Genomic DNA, 21,198 nt, shown 5'->3' with positions numbered 1-21,198 from the left:
GTCTGAGAAGGCAGCAGCACAGAACTTTCCAAGTCTGCCGAGGCAAGAAAAACATTACTTTTTTTGTTATTGGTGTTGTGGTTTGTATAATCTTCTATTGTCTTGTCATCCACACTAAGTAGGAATTACACTTGTAGCCTTGGAATACATTCACAATAAATCACTTGTACAGTTACTCACTGCCTCAGCTCCACTTGATGGAAAAGCTGATTATTGCCATATATTCTTTTCAGTGTGAATATTATCCCATAAATCAGAGAGTCATCTCTATTCTACATCCTGCATCCAGCCTCCTCTTGAATAAAGAGTAGAGGCTACCTACCCCAGCATGCCTTGTTTCTCCTTCATCTGAGCAGAAGGCCAAACAGTTGTTCGCTGCAGATTTCTCCTTTTTACAGAAATTAGTTGTAAACTAATCTGTACTGAACAGAATATAACTCAGCACTTTGGAATCTTTGTAAAATTTTTGTGTCACATGTCATTTGAGAGATTGCAGGACACCCGTGTTTGGTAAATGCTTCATATATGAAATTTTCACCTTGCCAGGAACAGCTGAGGGTACAGCAGAAATTAAAGACTCAGAAAGGAAATAGTGCACTCAGCACCCTGTCCCCTGCTCTCTAGTCATGGAATTTGGCATGTTGTTGGATCTTAGCCCCATTTTTATCCCTGTAGTTGGGAGGTTCCCAAATCTCAAGTCACAAGAGGCTTGATCAAGGTTAAAGTGGTTCAACATCCAGTAGACATCACTTCAGCTGGCCAGCTGAATCACAGCAGCAGTCTAGAAGTTCACACTCAGAGCACATCAAACTCTTGACATGTTTCTAAGGTCATGATAATGACAAAGGTTACTGGCATCTCTGAAAGTGAACACTTGAAGCATAACAGTTCTGCTTTTCTGATGCTTTATAGCAAACAATCATATGAGTCAGATTTGATGGGCCAAAGATGTAAGAAACTCACTATGTTTTCAACAAGACTCAGCATTTGTATTGGTTTTCACTCAGTTCTCTTTCAGAGAAAAGACATAGTTACCAAACATCTCTGAAAGTGTCAGCCTATAACACAAATCTAATATAAAAGTGACACAAATTAAAAACGGTCACCCATTTCTTGAGACTGGAATATTTTTCTAATATCTCTCTGGTTTGTCCTACTGATGGACATTTTAAAATAATTTGAAGAAGTGGAAGGCAAGATTGGAGTAAATAAGGAGGTTGCAGCTAGTCCAGATTGGGATGTATAAAACCATTTGCTCCTGGAATATCATCTGCAACAGTGCAGTTGAGTGTAGCTTTAAGGAAATCCATGGCTCTTGCTTCAGCACCCAGAACTACACAGATGTGCATCATCTTACCTGTCATTATCGCAATGTTGGGTAACAAGGACAAACAGCACTGTATACCTTCTTCCTTAAATAGTGTTGAGGGCAGGGCCAAACTTGTGAGATTAAAATAAATCAGAAATTAAAACGTTACAGCAATTTTTGGGTCACCTATATGTAGTCTGTATTTACACTGCAGCAGGCAATTATCATGGAAAATGGTCTTCATATTATAAACAATGCTGTGAACAGTATCGGAACAAGATCCATGAAAATAGTGGCCTCACAGCAGACACACTCCAGAAAATGCTAAAAAACTCACTTTGGTACTACTTACAGAGAGATTTTGATTAGGATTCCCTGAGGATAATTATTTTCCTGAAGAGCAAGCATAGATAAATATTAAATACGAGTCATAATTTTAGCAAGAGCTCAGAATGATCCATGATTTACAAATTAAAGCGGGGGGGGGGGGGGTTGGAAGAGGAGTGAGTAAACTCATATTTATACAACCAACTTCTCACTCTTCAGAACAACACTATCAAAAGTATGGGCTGTTTTCCCTTTTGGGTAAATCCTTGGGAATATTTCTATATGTTCAGACTTCATTGCCCAGCTACTTAAATATTATGAGGAAGTCAATCTTGAGTTGCAGATGGAGCAAGCTGGCAGGAGCTAATCCACAGAAAAAGTAAGGAACAACTGTTGTTGAATGTTAAGCTGGAATAGGACCGCTTGTCCTGTGCCTGAAGTCACCTCAGGAGTTGATGGGACCCATGTTTTGAGACATTTCTGTTACAAACCCAAGCACATCTGTCGAGCCCTGGCGACTGGTGCCGTGCCAGGGGTGGCTGCTCCTCTGCTCTTGGCAGAGCACTGCCTGGGGACCACACCTCCCAGCAAAATAACTCCTGCATCTCTTAATGATACTATTTAGATAGCACTAAAAAAGGCTGCAGCATTGCTTGTGCTGAGGTGGTGATTCTGCCTCGATAATGGCATTTGGGGAACAAAAAAAAACAGGTCAGCAGGATCACTGAACCATCATAAATAAAAGGCTGCATTTCAGTCTCAGGCATTGAGAATCGAAATCCATCTGATTGTCAGGCATGAAAAACTGCTGCTGCTCTGATTTCAAACAAGTGGTTTGTAACATCCTCCAAAAGAGTTCTGGAGCACCTGCCTCTTTCAAAGTTAGTGTTGCCCTTTAAGTCTCCCATTTTTGCCCAGTGCGGATTTAGGAAAATAAAGGTGCCATTTAGTTTGACTGAATATAGAACTAAAATATATTACTTTAAAAATCAAAACCTGATCACACTGCAGAATCTCCTGATGTTAGTCATTGAATACTTTTAACCTTATCAAAGACAAGACAGTTCTCTCTGCTGTTAAGTGTCAGGTCCTATGAGATTCATGTGATTTGGGCATTGTAAAACTGGTGACAAGAGGCCAAAAAAAGGATCCCAGTGAGCCATGCCAGTAGTCTATCCAGTCTCCAAGAACAGACATTAGCAGTTATATGAGTACAGATGTGCATGGTACTGCTTTCTCACATCCAACTCACTTCAGCTCAGGTAATTGCCTGAGTCCAGATTCTTTCAGCTTTTCATCTCTTCCACTATTGTCTCCAATTTTGTGAGACTTATTTATGGAAAAGACTCATTAGCCACATGACAAGCCAAATTATTTGCTCAACCTAAACCAAACATGTTTTTAATTATAAACTTTTTTAATTTTCAAGGAATTTTTTTTGTTGTTTCTTTTTTTGTTAGGATTAAAGAGATTTGTGAAAGGTTATTAAGCTCACAGAAGGTCAGTCCCTACCAAAGCATTGAATTTTCTTCTTCATTACATTTCATGTCCTTTCCTTTTTATTCACGTCATGTGTTTCAGGTTTTGAATACCAGAAAAAATAGATTGTTACTGCACCATAGAAATTTACCGCTGTAGAACAAGTTACTTTGTAATACTGTCTCAGGACTTTTAAAATTAAATTTGGCTGTAATGAAGAGGAGCTCAGATCTTTGCAGTAAATGGGTTTTCAGCATGATACCTTCCTGTCAGTCACACAACTATAACAGACCAATAGCAAAAGATAATGCAGCTTTAAAATATTAGAACCTGTGGCCCCTCAGGAAATGACCTCCTCTAAAACCGAAAAGATTTCAGAGTAGTCTCTTTCAGTGCAGCTTGTGGGATTTGAGATCCAGAATCCCATCCTCCCCGGCACTCCATCTCAAGCTGGAGAGCAGCATTTCAGTAGCACTCCAGAGGTGAGGAGGGGTTAGGTGCATTGGCACTGCCCCAGGAGCTCTTCAAGAGACAAGAAGTAAGCTTCCCTGCCTCAGCAGCACTGCTCCAGGGTCCCTAGCCCAGGGCCCTTGTTGCGTACAGGGCTCTCCCGCCTTTGCTCAGATGGAGGATGTGCCCAGGAGCGCCCCTCCAGCAATAATCCCAGCCTGTCCGCGCGTTCCTGCATGGTGTCAGCGTGGTGACATGTCACACTCCCCAGCCTGTGTCCTCCTTGTACTTTGCGAGTCAGCGTCACTCCGGTCTGTACCCTGAAGCAAGGGTGAGCATATGCACCAGTCTGTCACGGCAGACCGTACTTTTCTGTAGGGGAAACAAATTATCTGTCGAGAAAATGCAGCTACGATAATCTGCTTTGACACAAGGGATTTGCTTTGTCCCACTCAAACATATTTGCCCATTTACATTTTAAAAATTGGGGCCTTCAAAATGTTATCACAGCACTGCAGGAATCTTTCACCTTGGCAGACAGTGAGGCTTCTCACAGATTAAATGAACGGCATAGTGGTTTTATTGTGCTAAGCTAAACTAAGCACTTAACTCATTAATTCATCACCACTACTGGCATTAAGGAAGACCTGCTATTTTAAATGAGGCATACCTCTTTCCTCCTCCCCCCCCCACCCCAAACATTTACACAATCTCATCTTTACCCAATGCTCGTCAGTCATAGCTAACACAGACCTACAAGCCAGAGTGAGATTTATTTTTTTTTCAGTGGTGCCAGAATTTTCATTAATTTCTTCACATTTAAAGAGCTTCCGTTTGGCACAGGCTCTGAAGTCATTTACTGCAAATACCCAAAAATTGCTGTGTTGATCAAGATATTTTAGCTACACTTGTAACATTTAAGTATGCCTTAAAGCAGACTTGTGTTTATTGAAACAAGCTGCACAGTTACTTTGTCAAGAAACATGGATCTCCACAGCAGGTTTAGCATTACTAAATGTCTGCTACCTCAGAATAATTCTGAATTCCTCAAAAGGTAGATCAACACACAGAGCCCTGCTGCAATACTTCCTGTGCTGCTCACAGCAGTGGGAGATCTGGTGTCACTGGCCTATTTACAGACATATGCAAACCTGTTGCTCTGCTCAGAACAGAGCTGTCAAAAGTTTCTGTTTACTGTGAGGGGAGCAGGCAGTGTCATTAATATGAAAATGGAACAAAATGGTGTAGATGCAAAATGACCTTCCTTTACATTGCAGGACAGCATCAAAACATGTAGACAAAGATCTTGGAAATATAGAAGAAAACAAAAAACTAGAGGAAAACAATCATAAATCTGAAACTTAAGAGAAAATGTGTCAGTCATCATTCCAGGTAAGTGTTTCATATTACAGCATTAAAATGTCTTTGTCCACCATTTCTCTCTGGTGATCAAAGCTCCAGCTTGGTCTGGTGCTCACCTTCCAGAGGTGAGGCAGTGGGGTCACTTTGTGGTGTAGTTTTAGGACACACAGACTCAAGCTTTTGGCCAGTTAAGAATTCAGAGATGCATATACAAATATAAAATGAAGTCTGACATTTAGATAGAACGTGATACTTGGCTTTATTTTAATGCATGTGCTTGAGGAAATGAAAATACAAATTTGTATATTGTACCACTGTGCATGTGTATGTATGTGTTTATATGAAGAGTATGTTTAGATGGAGTTCAGAAGGTTTCAAGTTATGGCTTGAAATATTTATAGAAACCTCTCCCCTTACTGAAAGTAACAGTTTCCAAGTCCTCGGTCACTTTTTCCACCATTAATATAAAGTCATGACACTTCCCTCCCTTAGAACAAAACAATTCTCTTAGTCTAGATTTCACACACCTGTACTATGATCAGTTTTATCCCGGAAAGAGACACTGTGTACTACATTAGTAACAGGTTTGAAAGTTTCCCCCGCCGGGATCTGTATGAAGTAAACTGTTTACAAAGGGCCTGGGAGATGCCGGAGTTCCATGGGGAATTGCAGGAACACTGCAGAGCACCAAGAGCGCCACCCTATGCTCACACACACGCACACCACTGCTGCACCTCTCCTCCTAGTAACCAAAGGAGGGTAAGGTTAGACCCTTTTTCTGGCCAGTTTAGGTCATTTAAAACTAACACTGTGTTAATATAAGAGTCTGGAAACCAGCTAACCATAGAGATTTGTTGAGTTAGCAATCAAATAGTCTTAAAAGTGAGAGTATTACAAATTCAGGGGTGCTTGCATTGTAAGCTCCTCCACAGAAAAGCTGTAGACAGCCCTGATTTTCAGTGATTTTAAGTAAATAGCACTGCCTACCTTCTTGAGGTAGCAGGGGTTTAAAGCATATGGAATTATGTGGAATTATGATATTTCATATTTATATAACAAGGTTTCTTCTTTAAATGAATGCAACTGTCAATAATTTCAATATGTCAGTATTGTCTGAAATTTTCTAATACAAACCACAAGTTTTGCATTAAACATTTAGAATGTAATGGATTATATAGAGCAATTACATAGTGTATAAAGAGATGCAGCATTACTGTAGGCACTTTACCAGCAATATCACTGTTTTACTAGTTTGGAAAAGGGAATTGGGAATACTGAAATTATGTCTTAGGAAGGATTTAAAGATGGAAAACAAGTCCGTTTGGATTTTGAAAAAGTTGCAGCGTAAACACCCTTTACGGGTGCCTTTGGTGCAATCTTCTACTCTGTATTCCTTCAGATCAGTAGATCTGCATAACTGAAATGAACATAATTCCATTACTTACCAGATAAACTTACTGGATTTACTGGGAACAATACTGCAACAGCGATTCTTGTCATGAAAGAAAGTGTTTACATCATTGAGCTGCAGAAGAAAGTACTTTTCATGTAGCTGTTTATTTACAGCATAGATACTGAGTAGTTATGATGGTTTACGTATTTTAAAATATTTAACTGGTTTTATCTTTCATATTTTCAGAGAATACATATAGACCAATTGAAGCATGAACGTGGATTGTATTTAAACATATACAAAGAAGTGACAGCTATTCATGGTTCAAGTACTGAGCAGATCATACTACCAGATTTTCAAAGGATTTTAGACACAATTATCTCAAGCTAAAAAAAAACCACAAACCCCCGAAAATTTTGGCAACAGCCAGGATAATAGGTCACCATGTTGTGTTCTGTTTGAAATATTTTTTGTAAATGTCTGCACTGAAGATTTCTTTTTGTTTGCCTTTATGTAAATTTTTTACGTAGCTATTTTTATACACTGTAAGGCTTTGTTCTGGGAGTTGCTGTTAATCTGATGTATGGTGTAATGGTTTTATTTCAATTGTTTTTATGACACCCTTTGAGCAGGTACATGTCTGATTCTGGTTGTAATCAGTGAAGCCTCTGCTTTGTAGCAAGTACCTAGAGTGTAAGATTGTCTTAAAGGAAAATGTCAAACTCCTTTTTCATTCTTTGAAATCATGGTAAAGCAGAAGGGTGACAGCTGTGACAAGAATAAACTAAATTGCTAATGAAAGTGCACATTTTAAAAACCATGCAAAGCTAAACAAGCTAGAAGGGGACTAAAGAGTTTCCCTGAAGAAGTCTGGGTATTAAGTAAGGAACACTATGAATAATTCCTAGTGTACATACAGCTGGTGGCTAAAAAAATCCTTTTCTTCTGGAGAAAGACATGCATTTTATTTATGGTTATCAGTCATCTTTCATGTTAGCATTAGGATAAGGAACTGGAATTCTGGATTAATTTTGATTCCTTTATGTTATTCGCTGCCTTAAAGTACTGTACCTTTTCTTCTTTTCAGAGAGATACCAGTCCAAATTGGAAACTTTTTTAAAAAGTGGTCATATCAAAGCTGCATTTTTTTTCCCACAAAAATAGAATATATAAATATATATATATTTTTTGTGTGTTTTTGTTAACTATGCTACAGCTATTGAATGCACCTTGAGATAATTTTAGTGTTTTTAACTGGTACCTAATTTATCAAACAGTACATATAATTGTAACAATGAAATGTCTATGTATCTTTAGTTACATTCAAGTTTGTAACTTTATAAACATGTTTTTTGCTTGAGGGAATTTTTTAGAATGGTACTTGATAAGAAAAGGTTTTAGGGTAAGTGGCCAATAGAAAGTTGTACTTGAGGGAGATAAGTTTCATCTCATCTGGAAAGTTAGTTTCTGGAAGAAGGGAACAGGCAGCTTTGATGGAGAGGAACAGTAGAACTAAGCAGAACATCAGGTTTCCATTTACAAATATCCAGGGAAAAAGTAAGTTTTTATAGACTGGTAGGCAAAAATAAATAAATAAATAAAAGAAAAAAGATGGACGTTAGGAAATGTATTTTGCCACTTTTGCATTATTTAGGGGGCAGAAAACACTGTTACTTGTAAATTTGTAAAATGTTAAATGTCTGGGCAGTAGTGACTGATGTCTTAATAAAAGCTTCCTGTAGTGCATTGGCATGGATTAAATACATAAGATGTCCTATAAACTCTATGCTGTATAAAATATTAGAGGGAAATCCTGTTATATGCCTCTAAACTTTAATTTGTTACTGTTTTATTTGGCAAAAAAATTATAATCTTGGTCAATATTTAAACCAAAGTAAAATGGGGGAAAAACCAAAGTAATTTGTTTTGCATGGCTAAGCCATTCTGTTATCTCTGTAAATATTGTGATTTTTTTCTTTTTAGAATTTTGTTAAAAAAATTCTAAAATTTTTAAACACCTGTTTTTCGAAAATAAAACGTGAACACACAAAAAAGTTACTTTATATATAAATATATCTTTTTCTTTTGGTGCAAGAACACTGCCAAGCGATACACATTTTTTAAAAGAAAAAACAAATTCAGTGGGCATGACTCTGAACAGGAAATGTTGTACCAGAGTCCTGTGAAGGAGTGTGCATCTACTGCCTCTCTTTGTTTATATCACTACAAATAATTCTTAAATACAGAGAGGAATCTTCCAAAGATAGGGAAAACTCCAAAGGGAAAGCATAGGGAAGGGCTGAAAATTTTCATACCACTGTCAGGGGAATATAGGGCAAATGAGAAGAAAAAAAGTCCTTCAACTTTCACAGCTACAGAAAATGAATATAAACAACTCCTCGCCTTTTGGGATTCTGCTTGATCTCCTATGCACTTTAAATTGTCAATCCGAGGAGCTGGGTTTTTCCCTGCTCTGAGTTCACTGTAGGCAAGTTTCAAGAACCAAGAGTGCAAAAGAATTAATGTTTCTATCCATGCCTAAACAACAATAAAACTGAAGTATGTCTTCACTGGCTTGTGTGAGATCTCAGTTTACAAGAACACGTGTGAGGCCGAGGGAAGGCTCATACTCAGAGCTCAAGCTGCTGCTGCTGCCTGTGGTCCTGCAAATACACCCCTGTGGAGTCTGGCTCCCAGGAAAGGCCATGGGGTGATGGGTGTGGGTTTGTAGGGCTTCTCTTGGCCCACAGCACCTGGGCACCACAAGCACTTTCTCAGGACAAGCTGGTGCACAAAGCCTTGCCAAAGCTCATTGTGCAGGTCTCTGCTTGGGACCTGGACAAATAATTACCCTAGCAGTGAATTTGGGTGGGGCCTGTTTAAATCTGAGCAAGGACACCACAGGAGTTCAAGCTCAGTTTACTACACGGAGGAAGAAAAACAAATCCCTGCTCTCAAATAGTTTAAAAGCATTACAGGAGACAGTAGAGCCCATCCTCTTGCTTTACAGTCAGGAAATAATGTAATTAGTGGTGTTTGTTCATGGCTGTGCAGGAAACTGCCACTGAGCTTGGAACAAGCCAGAGGATTTCACTGCATGCTGCAAAGGCAGTATCCTGCAAAAATACCCAGGGGCTTCCCAAGCAGCTCTGGGAGTCTTCTGAAGCAACAATATCAAAGCTATAGCTGTGCTGCAGTGGATATGAGCTACAAAAACGTGATAACGGTGTGGCCACAAGGTGAAGCCTTCTGGAAAGAAAGGGGAAAAAAAAGTAATTGGGGTCAGCGCTATGAAAGGAAAAGCATCAGGGAGATTTTGTACTGGTTGTGAGTACTACAGACCAGCCTCTGCTGGAGGGCTTCGCTGCACCTGCCACTGCTGTGCTGCTGCGGCCGGCAGCTGCTCAGAGCCCAAGCAAGGGACAGCACTGACCCAGCTGCTGGCCAGGGAGCAAACCATCCACACCTCATTGTCTGGGTAATTTCCAGGATTTGCCAGCATCAACCCAGACAGTTTAGGCAATATGTTACACCTTTTTCTGGGTACAGGGTTTTCATCCTGTCATGTTTTGGAAAAAGTACGCAAATAAATAACTCTAAATTCTATGTTGGTATGGTCGATGCTTTGTGTGAAGAGATGAGAATCTTGACTCCATGTTTGAGAAGGCTGATTTATTACATTATGATGTATATGATATTAAAATGATATGTTAAACTATACTAAAAGAGTAGAGAGAAAGGATTCATCAGAAGGCTAGAAAGAACAAGAAAGGAATGATAACAAAGGCTCCTGACTCTCCGAGAGTCCGAGCCAGCTGTGACTGGCCATTAATTAGAAACAACCAACATGCCCCAATCACAGGTGCACCTGTTGGTAAACAATGTCCAGACCAAATTCCACAGGCATCAGATAGTTTATTGTTTACATTTCTTTTCTGAGGAGTCTCAGCTAGAATAGGAGAAAAATCTTAGCAAAGTATTTTTCATAAAATATCATGGCTACATATTGGTTATTATTTGAATGTTACAAGATACTAACGTGAGTTTTATCTATACTGGTACCAGTCCACAAAGACATACAAAGAATGAATAAATCTAAATTTGTTGCCTTTTTTTAGTGATAAATTTTGTCAGGGAATATCCACTATTCACCTAATAGCCTCAGCTGCTGGCTGTTGCAGTGAAATCTGATTTACTTGTAGTACCACATGTAGCTGGATACCTTCCTGTTGACTTCATATTTAGACAGCCATATGTCTGTAATTATCTCAGCTAAGATTAACCAGTGACATGTGAAATGAGATCATGACCTCCTGTGTCAACCACATCTGTGCAAATGTTTTCTGGGTTTCCTTTTGGCAAGAATGCATCTGTGTTCAGGTGTCTGTTTCCAAGAATCACCCAATACAACATTTTCAGGCAGGTTTCTCCTCCAGGCAGAAGGAGCCAAAGGAGCACAGGAGGTACACAACTTCCAGTTATGTGCTTCTAACCCCGGAAAGGCTCCCAAGATCTTCTGGAAAAGGATATCATCCTCAAGCTGGCATAACTCAGTGGAGGCACACTTCAACCCTCTTTCCCAGTGGTCTGCCAGGGAGGGAGGGCATTGTAGGAAGGGAAGCAGCCAGGCTGCAAACAAACCAAGCAGCCAACCCCCCCACATACACCCCTTGCCTTGCATTCATGTGTAATGCAGCTCACACATTCAGCAAAGATTTGCTGCATTTCAAGTTATTGGAGAATCAGAAACTAAGCCTATTACTTATTATCAAATTATGTCAAAGCCAATTTCTAAAATAAGACTAACTCCATCCTCCCAGCCACTCACAAGGCTTAAAATGTCTTGTAATTCATACATTTTTCTCCTTTACATTCTAAATAGAGACATTTATTCTTTTAGTAGTGAGGCATTCACTTTGATGTAGTAATGAATTTCAGCTTGAAAAGGTAGAGCCTGACAAATTATTAGGAAATTTTGTTTCTTAGTGAGAAAACAGTAATGTACCTCTGTCATCACTCACCTGTTTCCCCCAGATGTTTTGCCTCTTCTTGTGCTCCAGCTGGTGTTACAGCCAAGGCCTCTCTCTGTTCCCTGTGCTGGTGCTCATTACCACATCTCCAGTACAGACTGATTCTCTGCTGCCCTCACCATCAGTTCTTCATTTGCAGGACACCCAGTAAATACCAGCAATTTAACACAACTATAGACATGGAATAGACTGTGAAACAGGAAAAGAGGTAGAAACATACCAAGCTTCTTCTGCTTGGGCTTCTATGTGGTTGCATCCACAGTTCTGGAGTCCCCTGGAGTTTCCCTATTTTGGGAAAATTGCACAAAAATCTAACCCACACTCCAAAGGCTCAACTGTAATACCATAACACAGATCCATGCACACCAATGTGCCTTTTTTTCTCATCTAACCCTTTTCCTGTCACTCATAGAATTAAAAATAATGTTAAATAAATATCATTGGGTACTGGAATGCCAGCACCTTAGGTTTAAGAATGTGATATTTTTTCCTATATTCAGTCCAAGTAGTTGTGATGCAAGGATTTATTGCATGAGATCCAGCCCTTGACTTGAGAGGGTGGAGGGAAGGAAAAACATCCTATGGCTCTAAAAAGTAACAAATTAAATCATATTTAACTATAGTGACTTCTACCCATTTAGTTTTTCTAGTAAAAAGGAGTCCTTCTTTCAATACAAACCTATGTTCAATTTCACTCAGATATATTCTACAACATAATAATAGAATATTTATAGTGATATAGAATATAGTAACAGAGCAATAATTATATAATAAGCTATATAATAAAGCTTTTGTTAAAAGAGACCAACTACAAACCCAGAACAATGCTTACCTCAGATTTAACTCATGTCATCCTAATCCATTCTCCCTCCTGCCCCTTGAGATTCTCACCAGAGAAGTTAAGTGACTGAATGGGCACACCTCTGATGTCAGTTTGATTTCTCCAGGGCTAGAAAGTAACTACAAATTCAGGTTGTATTGTAAATGTTCAGTAATGTCTACACACCAGATCAAGAGTTTTCATTAATATCTGCATCTGTCACAAGAAGAGCTATTCTAGCCTGGACAACAGAATACATTTAAAAGGAAGAACTTATAATTGAATCTAAATTCAGGAAATTAAATTAATTAAAGGCTCAAATAAAACCCTCATAATAGACAAAATATCTTCACAAATTTGATTTTGTTCATGCTGATATAAAAGCTTTATCTGGTTTTATTACTCCAAATAAAGAAAGATAACACTCATTTCCATGAATTTAGGGAAGTAAACACACACAACAAACACAACTGGCTAAAGTGAGTGCACTTACCAAACAGAAAGAAACAGGATATGGAAATCAGCTCAGACAGACTTTCTGATAAAATTAAAGCTAGCAAGATTAGCAGTGTGTGGAACACTCAGACCTTTCTGTCAAGTGTAATATCTATTCTAAGTGCAATGTCTTTCTTCCCCCACTCACTGTACTTGAAATAATCCACTATGCAGTGCACTCCACATTTGCTGTTTTTCTTCTGCACAGCACTGCATCCAAGATTTTCCTAATCCAGACCACATCAGGAACAACAGTTGAAAAGCAGAGTTTTTCACTGAAATTTTTACACATACTCAAAGCAGGGATAAGAAATACAAGTTTGGCAACAAAAGTCATCAGTAGTCAAGCTTTTGAGAAAGTTGTATTGGTGGACCAACTCCTCTCACTCTGACTGAAAAGTCAATTGTTTGGTCCTTAAAAAAAGGGTGTGGGAGAAAAGGGAAGAGTGAAACTCTGCCAGCAAATAGGAGCATAACTCAATAAGTTACCTTAAATGAAAGCTAAATACTTTTCCAAGTGCAAATCTTAAAAAATAAAAAAGGCAAAAAAGAATCTGAGGTAGGAATGTTGCTGTGGTCAGCAGCATCCTCCAAGGATGCAGCCCTTAGACCGGAGCACTGCTCCATCCTAATGCTTTCTCTACTACTGTCCCTAGAGCACTTATTCAACCACCTGCTCTCTCCTCAGAATGTGCATGTTTCTCTGCACTAACATGAGCTAAAAGGTGCTAACAGCTATCAACAAGAAGGGATCTGGGGCTCACAGCAGTCAGAGCAATCCTTTACAAAGCTGCTACCCTTAGTGGTCATCTTTAGCTCTAACAAACAGAGGAAGCCACCAAAGCTCTTCATGTATCTCCAGAGAGAGAACAGCCTATTGGGGCTGAGGTAAATTCAACAATTAACCAACCCATCGAATTCCAGTTGCAGCAGGATGGCAATGGTGAAAGGAGCTTCCACAATTGCGGAAGGGGTGCAGGGAGTTGCCATTAAGCAGGTTGAATTTGCTCACTGAGTTTTAAGGAAGGTCTAATGCCATAACCAGCAGTAGCTGCTGGAGCAGGACTGGCTGAAGCACTAATCCAGCTTCAACATTGCAGCAGGTATCAAAAGAACCTTTTAAACATCTGCATTTCTTCAATCAGTACAATTCAGCTCAGAAAGGAACTGAGAAGAAAGAAAAAAACCCAAAAACTTCTGTGGAAATAATTGGACTGGACAGGATGAGTGTCATCAACTCTAAGAGATAGGTGTAACCCAAATAGCTCAGCTTCCTCAATATACATACTACTGCCTTTATTATAATAGTTGCACCTTCAGTGCAAAAACATTTGCATAAATTTACATGAGGAAAAACCTTCAACTGCATTTCAAGCTATTATCAACCAAAAACCCTCTCAAATGGTGTTTCAATACACTCAGTTCTTTCATCCAACTAGATCTTGATGCAAAACACAAGTGTAATAAGTAATCCAGCATAAAATGCATTACTCAGCATTCCTAATAAATCCACTTGAAATATGAAGCATGGCCATTTGTTGCTGGCTGGGCACAGGGCAGACACATGGCCAAAGAGACAGTGATCGTGGCTGTGGTAAGCAGCAAAGGTGATAGGATTTCTAAGGGGGAAAGCAGCTTCTGCTTCCACCATCCTGAAAAGAATTTTGGTGTGAAGATATCACAAATAGCATCCCAATTGTGTATTACTGATGCTTATCTACATAGGGAAAACTCTACATTCTGGCTAATTCAGAAAACTACACATCGGGACAGAAGTAGTGAGAGAGGAGCATTCAGGAACCAAGGAAGCAAGATAGAACAAATAATGAAATTATTCGTAAGCCATTAAAACTGACCTAAACAGTCAAATGAAATTAAATCAGGAATGAGAATTTTACCTAAAGAAAACTAAATAATGTTTCACAGGAAGAAGAAATAAAAGGCTACTCAGAGATAAAAAAAAAAAAAAGAACCAAACCATCCTGTCTGCAATGGCAGCTACTAAATACCCAGAGAGATTTGAAAAGAGGTCCAAACAAAAATTTGCCAACACTCCTGTTCAAAAACAGGAACTATAAGCTGAAAGTAGCTGAACCAAAAATACTTACATGGGCATTTGAGAGATCGGGACAATTTTGACCGTGTAGGAACTAATGAGCTAAAAATGGGAATGAAAGGCCTTTTACATTAAATACATCACCTTGAGGATTGTAGGTTACTGTGGAAGACAGTGGGAGAGTAACCAGACTGGTGTTTAACATGTTTACAACACTTTCTTACCACTTTGGGTTCCACAGAGACGCAGCCATCCAAGGTCCACTTTCAGAAGAACCACGTGCTGGTCATTTGCCTCTGACTTTCTTCCTTTATATTACAGACTGGAGATAGAACTGATAGGGACTGTAATTCTTACTGATTAACCAACATATTACTAATGAACAATAAAACAGTTTAATTAACTAATAAACAGACAACTGCATTCAATTTACATTATTTCGCTTGCAATTACACACAGCTACAAAGCTACCATTTATCAATGCTAAATCCTATTAATTACACAGAACTATTACTGAAATAGACATCACCTTCCCTCCCCACAGCATTTAACACCAAGGTGCAAGTTATTCCTTTTGGCTCTGCCCCCCCTACACCAGTCCTTTCCAAAGTAGGCCTGGCTGGCAGGTGAGTGAGTTATCCCACGGGTTCTCTCTGGCATCCTGGTGGCCTTAGGCCAGTAGGACAGCTACACTAACATTGTAAAATTTCTTACTCTTACTGCTGGAAAATCTGCCCTTTGTTCTTTACTTGATTTTTAGCTTGCTTTCCATTTCTCCACTTCTGAACCGTTTTTGTTTCCCTTGTACCTCCTTTCCTCTAGCCATTCCCCTCCCAAATTAACGTGTTTCTGATTACTGCTTTTCCACTGGCCCCAGTGCTGCTACATTTGTACCCAAATTCAGTGGTTCAATGACAGTAATGAAGCAATCTCAGCTTTACTAATACAGTTCCCTAACTGAAGGGGACCTGGCAAGACAAACTCCCCTGCAGCTGCCTGGTTATTTTTAGCTTACCTGCCCTCTAAGACAAATCACTCCATATGGGAGCCTTGATACCACTACCTGGATCCAGTTAAGTACAAGCACTTCCCTGTCATCTGCATGAGCAGTGTGCATGTGACAGCAACTTGTCACTGTGTTTCTGTTCACATCGTCACCATCCTGTTCTCTCTTAGCTGATGGATCACAGTGCACTGCCCTTATTGTGTCCTTCAGACAATCTACAGCTTTCCTGCAGACACATTAGAATCCAAGACTTGGCATTCCAGCAGAACATCTGCTCCCCGCCATAGGTTAACTCAAAGTGATCTGAGGGAGGACAAAATCCATAGAGGTTATGCTGAAATGAATCATTTGTGAAGCAGACAAAGGTAGTCTGGCTATAACATAGAACAGAAGATGTCTTTATTGAAATTCACTGTGCTGGAGTTCAAAGATGTAGAAGAAACATTGCTTTGGTCCCATCCCCTTGCTCCCCAAATAAAGTTGAAGAGCATCGTTAATGCTGGTGGTGATGATGGCAGCATCCAAAAAGTGTTCCCAGTGTCTGAAGTAACAAGCAGAAGCAAAGCTTGCTGCTCTGGGCTGAAAGCAATGTGCAACCCCTCACACTGCTGGTGTCTGAGGCAGAGAGAGCAAGCATTCTCCAAGGGAGCAGTTGTCCTACTCCTACATATCTGGGGCAGGGGAGCATTTTAGGCACAATGTGAAACACCACACAGAACTTTAATGGGCGTCTGATTGTGGACAGTTAACTTCATTAGCCACAAAGATCAAGCAATCACCACTGATACCCTCAGATACCATTCTGATCCCTAATCATTCTTGACAGCAGGTGGAATTTTGTGTGTGGAATTAGGAGTCTGCCTTCCCTCACGTCAGAGATCATTTCCTCCCGGTACAGCCTCGGTGCCTGGAGAACACGGCAGCATTAATAGGTTTCATTTCCCCCTACTGATGTTGAACAGCCTATGATTAATCACACTGTCACTGTATCCTATCCTGATGAGAAAAGTAGGCTAAGCATTATTTATATTTCTAAATGTTAGGCATTTACAATATGGTTTTAACAGTCTGTACCCTGATTTTCTGTGACACCAGTTTGTATGACAAAACAGCAATGGTTTAGTACGTGAAGATCGGCTGGCCATTTCTCAGAGCTGGCTGAAAGTAGCCAGGCACAATAAAAAATTTACAAGAATTATTTATTTTCTCCTTCTAAAATCTGTTCTCAGTAAAAATACAAATGACATTACCATTCCTGGTCACATCATGTTGGCAGTTTCTCCTTGCATGCAATGAGCCCACTCACAAGTTGTGGGTGATATGATCTCAATGCTTTCCAGTAAAAAGGGTCAGTTGTCAGAATTGTTCAGAACTTTTTGAGCTGGGCTATTCTGCAAATAAAGCCTTGTACAACAGAGAGTTTAGGGCCCCTCAGCAGGACATCTGCCTTTCCAACTGGGCACCTCAGGCAAATGACAGCAACCTACTGGTATTTTCCCAACATACAAGTTTCACCTTATTCATTAAAGTCAGAGATATCCCTACTCCCTTATTGTTTATTGTAACTACATGATTTTGTATCCTTCTGCCTGACTGTTTACAAAATCCCAGTGCACATCCTGTGATACTTAGCAACCACTCAAAGCCCTGTATCCTGGTCAGAATCTCATGAGGAAGTCAGACACTGACCGTAATTCTATTAACAGTTCCTTATTGAAGGCAGAATGTCAGACTCTAGCTAATCTGTTCTGTTGATACAACACGCTTCAAACTCCTGGCTTACTCTTTCCTAATCAGAATCCTAATCAAATTTTACTTGTTAATATGACCTGATTATTAGCTGGCCCAGAAAGGAAACATTTTTCTCCCCTAGTTAGTCAAGCCAGGACCCTCCTGGGCTCACTGCCTAAATCCAGACACTGGCAAGTAGTGGTGCAGACCTGCTATCTTGTTTTGCTGGGCTGGGGTTTTGTCACCTCTGAAATAAAGGGTAAAACCAGCCATGAATGAAGGAAAAACCCAGCAAACACCATGCTTGTGGAAAGGCAAGGGGACCTCCATAGATGGCATTCTGAGATACACTGAGCATCTCCCACATCATTCCCTTGACTGATGGAGCTGCAGGCTTCCCTCACACGTGCCTGTCAGAAGGAGGCATGTGCTGGATCACAGCTGCTCCTCCAACCACCCTCTGCATGAGACAAGCCTGCTGCTGCTCCCCTGCCTCTGCAGCTGTTCCCCAGCGCCAGATGTGCTCCCCTGCTCCCCTGCCTCTCCCTGCACTGAGGGGCACTGGCGGGCAGGCAGCCCGTGGCTGTGCACGGCAGCACCCTACCCTTCGGCACTGCTCCGGCTCCCAGGAGATGGCCGGGGGCAGGGACAAGGCGGAAACCTTGCTCAGAGAGCCTCTGATGGGAAATGGGAGGGAACGCCGCATCAGACGCATCAGCGAGCCAAGGAACGCAGGTGACAAAGAGCGAAGGAGGGGGAAATGCACTTCAGAAAACAAAGGAATGACCTGAAACCGCCAAAGCAGGAAATGAGAGGAGAGAGATCTCAGAAAACAAAGAGCAGACTAAACATGCAAATTCTGACTAGAAATAAAGTAGAGGCTGGTGGAAGAGAAAACAGCACAGGACAGCACAAGCAGCTGAGCAAACAGCAGCAAACCATCAGCAACGCTGTGAAACACGACTGAGAAAGGATATGCTGCTCTGCAAAGGTCACACAAGGAATCATGACCCAGGAGGAGAGAAAAACCTTGCTTGGAGTCTGGGGGAGATGAGAGGAGATTAACATCCCAACACTTTGTCTAGTTTTGTACAACCACTAAATAAATAAATATTCTGCACTGAAAATATACACTAGGTTTGTGTATGCAAGCATTATATATTATATCACAAACATTGTAAGGTGAAACGTTACAATAAAAAGAAAATGGAGAGGGAAGCATGAAACAGAGGGGGAAAAAAAGCCTGGTGAATTCTACCTTATGCTTGAGTTTCCATTGGCAAGCACTCACAATGGATGAAGTGACATTCTGACTCTCTTGTTGGGACAACACTACTACTTAGAGACTGGGATGGGAGGGGAAGGTCTTCCAACACTTCTGAAAAATGTGCACCTCTTCAGAGCACAATCACTCAAAAAGAGATAAATGAAAACATGCTCCCTCCACCAGGTAGCAGCAAAGGTAAGCTCTCAATACAAATTAGTTGTTGGGTTTTGTTTTTGTTTTTGGGTTTTTTTTTTTTTTTTGGTAAGGAGAATGAGTAATGATGTGAGAAATCCATGTGACAATAGATGGATGTCACATGGATAGCTCAGGAAACAAAGTATTTTAAAAAATTCTAATTACTGCAAATCAGTGGATTTAATGCATTCGGGGGTCATCCACCAAAATTAAAGCATATTGTGATTAGAGAACTGTACTAGGACGGGGCACATCATGCATGACAGGGAGCTTTCCAAATTAAAGCCAACATGCAGAGAAAACTGTGATTCCTTTGAGCTTTTGCTAAAATTTAGACAAGCTGTAATTAATATGCATAGAGGATGACTTGTAACTTGGTGGATCATGTGCCTTTTTAAAACTTGATAATTTTAATGCCATTTTTATTAACATGATTAATGCAAGCCAGTTTGTCTGAGGAGAAGGAACAGACGCAAATCAAAGCTAGCTGTCTGCTTCATTTACACTCAGATTGATAGGAATATACACTGTTCCCTGGCCTGAGATATCAAATAGAGGACAAGAAAAAAAACCTTACAGAAATGGAACCATTATTTACTGAAGAGGATTGGAAGCTGTCATCCATTGAACAAGGCTTGGTCAACCAAACTTTGGGACATAATTGTACCTTCTACAAGATGCCAAGATAATGGATAAGGATTTTAAAGGAGTTTTATTAAAAGACAGTATTTTCCAGGCTGTGAAAGGGCTTTAGATTGACAAACATCCTCTGAAAGTGAGCTAGGAAATCAGAGGGACAGTTTAATCCACACTGCCTTGATTTAGGCCCACTACACTCAGAAAATACCTGCTGAAACACAGGGCTGCCGTTTATGATGAATCAAACTTTCTCCTGTAATGTGACACCCGTTTATAAACCAGCCTGTAATGCTGCAACTCGGGCTCAAGAAAAGAGGAGACAGGAGAGGTTGGCAACGCTGGAAGCCAAGCTTGCAGTGTCTCAGACTAAAACCTTGTATGGCGTTGTTTCCACCCCTGCAGGGTCCCACTGAGCAGCACTAGAACATGGGTGGTGTGAGTATGAGGCACAAGCCCACAGCTAACATTCACCCTGCAGCACTGCTCCGCAGCAGCTCCCCTTCCTGTGACTGTGCTCCCCTGTCCCCACAGCTCCCCTTCCCTTCCCTCTGCTGCAGCCGTGGCAGAGGCATGGAGTGGCTGCCTCGTGCATGCAAGCAACCCTCCAGAAAGCGCATTTCTTCTGTGTTTGCTGCACAAGACTGCATGCACAGCAACAGCATCACTTCAGGATTTACCACCTCGACATCACATCAGGAGGATGTGTCTGTCCTTCATGTTCTCCTGTGCACAGGCACAAAGGGATGGACTGAATGTGCAGGGAAGAGGGAGTTTCAGAAGAGCCCTGGGCAGGGCTGAGTACACACACAGAGCTGTGCAGATCTGATGAACTCAGCTTACCAGCAAGCTCCTTCAGCAGACAACACAGCTAGGCCCCTTGTTTTGTAGGGCACGGCTTTCACTAAGATTTCGGTCAAACAGCTCTAAAGTGGAGAAATCACTATCCATATATTGAACTAATGCTAAACTTTAATCAGAAAGTCTTCACAGAGAGAAAGCTAAAAAAATGAATGAAGGCAGTGCTGAAGGAAGAGCCCACACGTTTGCAGGCAAGCATTGTAGACACTTCATTGGTGTTGAGTCAGCAGCTAAGGCAGGCAGTAAAATTTCGGAAGAAGCATGCCTCTGGATAGGTTAAGTGCACTAGACAGTCCATACTCCAGCACCAAAACCATTTTCAGAAGAGCTGTGCATTCCCTGTCAAGTAGTTCCTGGACTCCATTTGTTTCTTCTTTTACTACCAAACCCAACCACAAGCAGGAAGATCCTTTCTACTCTCCTCCTTCCTCTGCCTTCCACCTGTTTATCTTTTGTCTGATCTCCATCCTGGAAAGCTCCCTGCAGCTAGTTTTTTACCTGATAGAAAGTGAAGCAAAAAACCCCAAATCAGTCTTCCTGCAAAAGTCTTTGTTTCCTGTCATTAAATTCATTCAAACATCTAAATTGCTATTAATCTATCACAATGGCTTCATATATTTACCACAATTTTATCCTCTGTCTTCACTGCTACTGCAATTCTACCTGCTTTCCATCTTATTTGGTCACTGGTCTCCCATTTGGTTTTGATCTCATGGTCATGGATTGGTAGTGATGTAACTTCCAGTCTTCCTTCAGCATATGATTGGCACAGGTAATTAGA

General features: G+C 40.6%; 1 protein-coding gene across 2 annotated transcripts in view; it reads left to right on the top strand.

The window, feature by feature from the left end:
- The window catches only part of ALCAM (activated leukocyte cell adhesion molecule), a 115,431-nt gene extending 107,053 nt beyond the window's left edge, over positions 1-8,378 (top strand). For both annotated transcript variants that reach the window (XM_041422448.1, XM_041422449.1), the window contains exons 15-16: positions 4,843-4,957; positions 6,567-8,378. In XM_041422448.1, coding sequence (XP_041278382.1) covers positions 4,843-4,930 — 88 coding nt within the window. In that variant the 3' untranslated portion in view covers positions 4,931-4,957; positions 6,567-8,378. The remainder of the gene's footprint in view (positions 1-4,842; positions 4,958-6,566) is intronic.
- The last annotated feature ends 12,820 nt before the right edge of the window (positions 8,379-21,198 follow it).

The sequence above is a fragment of the Onychostruthus taczanowskii genome, unplaced genomic scaffold, assembly GCF_017590055.1.
Source record: "Onychostruthus taczanowskii isolate IOZ18803 unplaced genomic scaffold, ASM1759005v1 scaffold73, whole genome shotgun sequence".
Lineage (NCBI taxonomy): Eukaryota > Metazoa > Chordata > Aves > Passeriformes > Passeridae > Onychostruthus > Onychostruthus taczanowskii.
The sequence above is the reverse complement of the archived record's forward strand: the minus strand, read 5'-3'. Positions and strand labels throughout refer to the sequence as shown.